General features: G+C 64.7%; 4 protein-coding genes across 4 annotated transcripts; 1 reads left to right on the top strand and 3 right to left on the bottom strand.

The window, feature by feature from the left end:
• Positions 1–111: 111 nt before the first annotated feature.
• EMIHUDRAFT_246282 (hypothetical protein) lies at positions 112–540 on the bottom strand (the record flags this gene model as incomplete). The annotated part of the gene is made up of 1 exon (XM_005766673.1): positions 112–540. The coding sequence occupies one exon, from the start codon at positions 538–540 to the stop codon at positions 112–114; it is 429 nt and encodes a 142-aa protein (XP_005766730.1).
• A 1,655-nt stretch (positions 541–2,195) lies between these two features.
• Positions 2,196–3,007, top strand: EMIHUDRAFT_246280 (hypothetical protein; the record flags this gene model as incomplete). Its single annotated transcript, XM_005766672.1, has 2 exons — positions 2,196–2,214; positions 2,406–3,007. 2 exons carry the CDS (start codon positions 2,196–2,198, stop codon positions 3,005–3,007), a joined length of 621 nt encoding a protein of 206 aa, XP_005766729.1.
• Positions 3,008–5,473: 2,466 nt separating this feature from the next.
• On the bottom strand, positions 5,474–6,059 carry EMIHUDRAFT_246278 (hypothetical protein; the record flags this gene model as incomplete). Its single annotated transcript, XM_005766671.1, has 2 exons — positions 5,474–5,661; positions 5,888–6,059. The coding sequence occupies 2 exons, from the start codon at positions 6,057–6,059 to the stop codon at positions 5,474–5,476; spliced, it is 360 nt and encodes a 119-aa protein (XP_005766728.1).
• A 750-nt stretch (positions 6,060–6,809) lies between these two features.
• EMIHUDRAFT_370876 (Hypothetical protein) lies at positions 6,810–7,562 on the bottom strand (the record flags this gene model as incomplete). The annotated part of the gene is made up of 1 exon (XM_005766670.1): positions 6,810–7,562. A coding segment is annotated over one exon (491 nt), but the record flags the coding sequence as incomplete, so codon positions are not given.
• Between the last annotated feature and the right edge of the window lie 496 nt (positions 7,563–8,058).

Below are 8,058 nucleotides of genomic sequence, written 5' to 3'. Positions count from 1 at the left end.
GGTGCGATGTGTGGTGGCTATGTGGTGGGGGTTGAAAGGGGGGGGGGGGTCTCGACCTGGTCCCCCTGATGCCCGTGGCCGTCGAAGACGCACGCGAGGAGCGCGGGCTCGTCACCGGCGAAGTGGCGTCACCACGCAGCCGCGGTCCTGGTTGATCTCGGTGTGCTTGCCCTTGCTGTCCCACTTGGAGCCGTGCGAGGTGATCGAGCCGATCGCCGCCGTCTCCGCCGCGTCGGGCAGCGAGCGCGACACGCCGCGAGGAGCAAGGGCCCAGCTGCCGGAGATCTCCTCCGAGCGGTAGTGGCGCGCCCCGATCGGCGCATCCACTCCGGCGGAGGTCCCCTCAGCCCCGTTTGACGCCGCTGCCTGAGGACCGCTGCGGGCAGCCGCCGCCTCGAGCGCCGCAAGCCCCTCGGCGCTGGGCGCGGCGTGCTGCGGCGGCGCCGGCTGCGTTCGGCGCGGCGCAAAGTCGCGGCCGATCGGCGGAGAGGGCTTGCTCTTGCTCTGCCCCGTGAGCGCGTAGAGGAGGTCCCAGGCCATGGTTGACGCTGGGGCCTGTCTCGGGCAGGATGGCAAAGGCGTCAACGCTCTCCTCTGAGCATCTATGGGAATCGCCCACCGAGAACATGCGAGAACGCATGCCGGAGGTGAGGTGTGAGGTGTGAGGAGTGACGAGTTGTGCGGGCAGAAGTGAACGGCGGCTCGGATGGCGGTGCTCGATAGTGAATGTGGCGGGATGGGGGAGGACGGCTGGCCTAAGGCAGGCAGGTGCCGCTGTGCACGTCCCAAAGCACGCCTCAGCCTCAAAAAGCGGTCGAAGGGACCGCGCCCGCCGTAAAATAAAATGGTAAATAGATTGAAGGCCGCTATGCATCTGCCTGCGTGCATATCTTTTCCCCGGGCGTCAGGCGCGACGCCGGCGCTCCTCCCTTGCGGCCGGCCACAGGTCATGATGGCCGGCTCGTTCCTCTGGAGCCCTCCGGGGCCGAAGGCTAAGACGACGGAGAGAGGCAACCTCGTCCAGGTCGCCTCCACCTTCGACCCGTCGGCGGTCGAGCCCGACCGCGGCGGATGGCCCATCGCAGTGGCCGAGCTCTTGGGCGTGCGCGGGAAACTGCGTACTTTCGAGCTCCTGGACGGCAACGCGCGCGGCGGGTGCAGCTACTATGACGGCTCGACTCGCTCGCCATGGGAGTACAACAGTTCGGACCTCGCCAACTACTGGCTCGTCAACGACTTCGTCACTCGGGAGGATCCCTCGGGCGCCGGGGTCGTCGGCCGCTTCTCCTTCGACTGGAAGGTGGCCGTAAAGCAGTTGGACAGGTGGCGGGAGCAGAGCGCCGCCACGGGCGGTGCCACCCCGCCAGCCGACGGCGACGCCACGCTAGCCGAGGCGATTGGGGGCTTGCGGGTCGACGAGGGCGGCAACTCTCCAGACGACGCCTTGAAGCTGGCTCGTGCCTCAGCGGACGAGGCAGCAGCGGCGCGGAGGCGCGTCGTGCCGAACGCCGCTCCAGCTGCCAGCTCGAAGGACCGAGAGCCGTCGGTCTCGGGGTGATATTTTGACGGTAGTAGCGCTACTTTCGTTTACCAAGAGGCTTTGATTCTTACGACCCTCACCCGCCAAGGGCAAGGCAGGTGTGCACTCTCTCTGCTAGTGCGTGTGTGCTCACACACACCACTACACTGTGGGGGGTGCCCGAGCATGATGTATGTGCGCGTCTGTGCGTGTGTGGGACAGACGTTGTTATCCTATGCGCGGGGCTTCCCGGGACCGAAGACGTAACAGTAACAGCAGCAATGGCGCGGTTCACGTAAACGCACAACCCCGGGCCCGAAATCGCACAGAGTCACGCAAGCCAACACGGGGTCCCAGGGAAGGCGAGCAAAAACCTTATCGCGCGCGCTAGACGCCGACTCGGAGGCTGCACCGGTCAGGCGCGCAGCCGGAGAGAGAGGGAGGCGCTCAATCGCCGCACGCGGCGAGCGCCTCCATCGCTTCACACCTCAGGCAACAGAAAAAAGCAGCGCCAACGGCGTGTCCGAGGAACCGAATCAGAGACGACGATCGACTTTAAGGCCGCCGCCGCCGCCCTCCCTCACGCCCGCGCAGCTCTTGTGTGCCGCCGGCCTCCGCTGCCAACGACCGCCCAGAAGCTTTCTGAGCGAACCAATCGGGCCAGGATCATCAGCATATGTCCCCTCCACAACATCGTGGGCGTTTGAGCGGTATTTGAGGAGCACCGCGACTCTGAAGTTCGGCCGGGTGGTCTGCAGACCCCCCCCCCCGGAGCAGCAGAGGCTCCGTGGGGTCGAAAAGTCGACGCTGGGAGTCGCACTCGTCAAATCGTCGCAACACCACGCGGTACGCACGTACCGCCCACATCCCCTCCACCGCTGAGAAGGCGCAGATCGACCGCTGGGCCGCGTAGCCGTCGTTAAGGAGCGGTTTTTGGAGCCGTACGAAGAGGTCCCAGACGGGCGAAGATGCGGTTTTGCGACGAACGAGGTGCTGAAAACACTCACCCTCCATTCGAACAACATCGGCGACGAGGGCGCGAAGGCGATCGGCGGCGCTCTCGCAGTCAACGGGGTGCTGAAAATCCTCGACATACGCTTCAACAAGATCGGCCCCAAGGGCGCCGCCGCGATCGCCGAGGGGCTGCGCGGCAACGGGGTGCTGACCGACCTGAACCTGTCGGGCAACAACATCGGCGGCGGGACCGGCTGGATCAAGGCGAGCGAGGTCGAGGGCGAGTCGAAAGAGGTCGGGTCTAAGGTGATTTACCAGGGGCGCGAGATGGTTGTGAGCGTGGGGGTGGACTCCGACGGCGAGCTGCAGCTGGTCGATGTAGTGCAGACGGGCGTACTCGCGATCGCCAAGGCCCTCGAGGTCAACGGGGTGCTGACGAGCATCGACCTCCGCGGCAACAATTTGAGCGATGAGGGGAAGAAAGCGATTCAGGATGCGGTGAGCGGGCGGGAAGGGTTCAAGCTCGAGATGTGAGCGGGCTCTGAGAGTGGAGATGGTGTAGGGGGGCGTGCATGGGATTAGAGTGGGTTGTCTTGAAGAGCTTGACGCGCGGAGTTTCATTTCTTTTTCCGTTTTTTCAGCAGGGGGCTGACCCTGGCGAGAGAGAATTCTTGATACGAAACCACGACGACACACACCAGTCGACTCGCATCGGTTGCCTCCATGAACGGCGGAGCTATTCTCGCGCCCACACCACACCTGGCTCCAACGTGGACACGCCCATAGCTGGGGACACTACTAGGTCACGCATGGCATCACAGAAGTTTTATCTCTGGGCCCCGAAAGGCATCTCTAGCAGTGTCGTTACACATGCCCCCTCCCCTCCTGGGCGCATGCGCCTCACGTCTCGCCAGAGCATAAGCCCTTGGCGTGTGGCGAGACGAGTTTTTCGCCATGCAGCGAGCAGCAAGCCGCCCGCCGCAAACAGCCGGAGGCATCGCCGCGGCACTGGCTGCGCCGCGGTCCCGCACCCGTCGACGCAGCTCCCCCCGCGGAAGACCGCGCGTAGCAACGTCTTGACGATCGAGATGAGCGTGCCTGAAGCTCGCCCACCTACTGCCCCTGAGAGTTGGTTATTGAGTGGGATCAGCTCCCCCCCTTGGGATCGAAGCCGCCACAACCTCACACCCAACATCCCAGGCGGGATCAGAAGGGGACTCCACACCGGACACCGCCCGGGCACAGCCCCCCTACCCGTCGGATCGCACAGAGGGCCCCCTCGGAGCAGCCCACACACAATCACGCATCGGCAGATTGAGTGCCTGAGTCAGGCAGACAGCACAGACAAGAGGAGAGAGAGGAGAGAGAGAGAGAGAGAGAGGAGAGAGGAGAGGGTGAGGGTGTGAACACACGTGAGGAGTGGGGGAGGGTGTCTGTGGTGGGCTGTAGTCCTACTACGTGGTTACAACCACGCGCCCCTCAGGAGCTTAAGGTAGAGCTGAGCGTCCAAGACGCCTCGGTGCCTCCCACCGGCGTGAAGACCATCCGGATCTACCGGACGCGCCCTCCGGGCGGGTCCGTCCCCGCGATGGCCCACGGTCCTCCGTCGCCTGGTTGAACCCCCTGCCTCCCGGTTGACCCCCCGGTCCCCGTACTCGACCATGAAAGAAACTCAAAGTCCACCACAGCCTCCAGCCTCCACCTCCACCCGCGAGCCGCCACCGCTGCCGCCCGCGACGCCGCCCGCCGCGTCAGATAGCCGCGACACGCGCATCGAGTCGCGTCGGAGAGCCGCGCCGCACCAGCAGCAGCACCTGCACCACCAGCAGCAGCAGCAGCACCACCACCACCACCCGAGAGAGAAGCGCACCTGCCCGACGCCGCCCGCCGCGTCAGACGCTCGCGACGCGCGCGTCGAGCCCAGTCGCACAGCCGCGCCGCGCCAGCAGCAGCATCGGCACCAGCAGCAGCAGCACCATCACCACCACCAGCAACAGAGACAGGCAGTGCAGGCGCAGAGGCGCTCGCAGAGCGGCGCTCAGCGCCGCGCACGCCACGCCGCGGACCGTCGGACGAGCGCACCGTACGTCGGCGGCGAGCCGCGTCGCCAGCCGCCTCGCGAGAGAGCGGCGCCGCCGCGTGCGCGCAGCAGCCGCCGCGGCAGAGGCGAGCCGCGGCGACGTCCGCACTAACGGATAACGGCCATTGGCGGTTTCTCTCTCTCTCTCTCTCTCTGACCCTGGCGAGTAGACCACGCCTCACTTTTTCACAGGGGGGGATCCGTCTGGAAAAAGGAGGCGTGTGACAAGTGGAGGGTTGGATCGCCGTCTTTCGGCGAGGATGGGTGTTGGAGCCCTCTTTGCTCAACATGCGGCCTGCTCTGCCGCCTCAACGAGACCGCCGCGCGCGCGCGCGCTCGGCATGCCTGCTGCTCGCCTGCCGACCTGGCCAGGCCGCGCGTGGCTGGCGCCAGCTCGTCATCGCAGCGGAGCACCGGAGGCGCGGTTTGCCCGCTGCTGGCTCTCGCCCCGCCGGCGGTTCCACGTGATGCTAGCAGTTGCTGGAGCCGAAACCAGCCGGAAATGTGCCTCCTCACAGCTCCTCATGGATCTGCGAAGAGAACCGTCTCCCCCCATCAACCCCTCAGCCGGTCCGGCTCGCCCCTCGGGGGCCTCGTTCAAGCGTGCTGTGTGAGTGTTGAGGTGATACGAGCGCGCGTGGGCGCGGCGCGAGTGCCGTTTGGGGTCTCTTTTATACCAGTGATGAAATATAAACCGACTTTACCACGCGCGCGCACGCGCGCGCCGCGCTCGCCACGAGTAACTGGCTCCGGCTCAGGTCGTGGGGCATAGCTCGGGTGTAAACGGGGTCTGGGGCGGAGGCCCCAGCGGCCCGCCGCAGGCTGGCCCGCCGCAGGCGCCGATTTTTTGGGCGTTTTTTGCTCAAAATTGAGATATTTCTCATCAAATTCTCATCAAAATCGAGCTCGCTACGAGCTCTCTAACTGCACAGCATCTCCTCGTTGAGCCTAGCGGCGCCCGTATCGCCCACGTCCACATTCTTCTTCTTCTTCTTGCCCTTCTTGCCCTTGGCCCTTGCTGCACTTAGCCGCTCAACCTCCGCCAGCAGCAGCTCCTTGGCATGCCGCGCCGCCTCCATCTGCTTTGCCTCCCACGCTGCCGCTTCCTCTAAAGCAGCGCCGCCACTAAGCGGCGCAACCAAGTTCTCACATTGTTTGCATGAGCACGTGTCCTGCTTGGCGCGGCGCACAATCCGCGCGCGGCGAGTGAGGTGCGTGAGAGCAGAAGACTCACAGCAGGAGCTGCAGGAGCTGCGCAGGTCGGATGGGCGGTGACGCCGTCGAGCGACGGCGCAAAGGCCAGTCGCTGCTGCTGCGCCAACGAGCGGCGACACGAGGCTGCTGGCAGCTGGCAGAGCGAATCGCGATTCCGGCGGCTGCCGTCAGCCCGCCGACACCGACGGCCTGGCTGAGGTCAAACTCCTCCACACGTCGGACCAGCCATGCGTCGGCCACGGCGACGAGACGTATGCGTGCAAACAGCCCACCACCCGGACGATTGAACATGCCAGCTGGGCTCTACCAGGGCTCTCGTGGCCCGTGGCGCGAAACCCAGGTGAACAGGCGGGCTGCGGCGGGCGCATAAACTATTCACAGCTAATGAAAACTATTTAAACTCGCGGCTTCATCAAAGTTTGAGGTGTCTTCGTCCTCAGGACCATCAAGACAGCTCTATTCACACCCTATTTGGTTTGAAGACACTCGGGGATGCTTGTTTACACCCAATCGACGATCGCTGGGCCCTCTGACCTGAGCTGGAGCCTGAGCCCCTGGAACGAGAACGAGCATTGCATCACTGGTGATCTGAACCTCGTCAACGACGACGACGATGGGCGCTTGCGCAGCTGGCGGGGCCTGCTGTTGCGCCATCTTCACTGCGTCCTCTCCTCTCCTCCCACCTCACAGAAAACTGCGCCGCCAGCGACAGAGCGTCCCGCTGGCGGACGGCGAGAGGAACACAAAGGGACGTCCGCTCGTCCGGACGTCCATCCACTGGGATGAGAATAACTGGAGATCTGAGGTCGACGATCTGCCGATTCCACAGCCGCCCACAGGAGCGCCGCCTCAACACGGGGTCTCGGCTCTACCGAGCCATGCTAGCTCCAGCCGCAGCCCCACCCGGCCGCCCGAGGGTGTTCCCGCATGCAGAGAAGACCAATCCTGGGGGAAGTAACCCTCCCCGTCCCGAGCACGACCAGAGCTGCCCGGCGTGGTTTGGAGCGAGGTACGGGTGTCAGATTTCTGGATTTGTGTGCGGAGTTTATTACATATTCTACCTCTCGAGACCCTCGGGGGCGCTCCGGGCTGACGACTCTCACAGCAACGCCACGCGCAGCAACATCCTGCGAGCGCCGACGGAGCTGTCCATGTGTGAGACAGATCCATGGTACTGGGGCAAGTAAAGCCAGAGAGCGCAGGCGCAAGAGAGCGCACGCGCATCAGTCCATAAAGTCGTCCGGCGAATATCGCTCCAGGAAGCGGGGCTGGACGGTCGTCCCCTGGCAGTTGTCGCAGACGACGACGCCCCGGCCGTCGCATACGAGGCAAACCTCCTCCGTCACCTTTGGCGGGAAGTTGGAGAGCAGCTTCTCGTACATGACCACCTCGCGGGCGCTGTCGCCGCCCCAGTCCTCCACCTTGACCACGTTCGCCGATGCGGTATCTCCGGTCGCCTGGCGCACGCCGGCAACCAGCTCCGAGAGGGGGTCCACGCCGGTGCCTTTGCAGACATTGCACGTGACCACGCCACCGTTCGCGACACAGCCGGGCGTGACGCAGGGCTGCGAGTTGTCCGCCTCCTCGTTCCTTTTGCCCGCGTTCTCGGTGAACGCGATGAGCCCTACGCCGCCACCAACGCCGAGCAGCCCGACCGCCGCACCGATGATCGAGTTGACGTCGATGCCGCTCTGCTCCGCCCACGGGTCAACCATGCACAGTGCTGCGCGCGCCGGCGCGGAGGGCCGCACGGCGAGGCTCGGCGCCGCCGGTCGCTCGGGCAGGAGCAGGCCGAGTGAAGCGGCGGCGAAGAGAACCGAAACCATTATATTTGGAGATGAACTATCTCGGAATAGTCAAGCGAGAAAAAGAATCCTCGCGCGGCCCCTCCTCCCATCCCTCCCTTGGGTTGTCTGTTTTCTTTGTTTCTTTCTTTTTCTCACACTCACTCGACTCCTCTGGAAGGACAGGCGAGCGACATTTGACGACGTCGGGGGTCACAACGTGAAGACCAAACGATCTTCTAAAAAGAAAGAAAGGGAACAGACAGCTGCACTCGAAGTGCTCCAAGTGCACCCCCCCCCCCCCCCAAGGGAGGGATGGGAGGACGGCACGCCGCCGCCACACAGGGATTTTAAGGAGAGGAGGGTGGTGCTAGCCGTCGCCCACCCTAACCCTTGGGCGGCTGCCCTCTTTCTATCTCCCTGAGCGGCCGCACGCTGCTCGGTAGCCCCCCTGCACAACTAAGCTCATCCCTGCTGCTAGGGGGGGGGGGGGCTGACCCCCCCAG

Source organism: Emiliania huxleyi, assembly GCF_000372725.1.
Source record: "Emiliania huxleyi CCMP1516 unplaced genomic scaffold EMIHUscaffold_500, whole genome shotgun sequence".
NCBI lineage: Eukaryota > Haptophyta > Isochrysidales > Noelaerhabdaceae > Emiliania > Emiliania huxleyi.
This window is presented reverse-complemented; position numbering and strand designations above follow the sequence as displayed.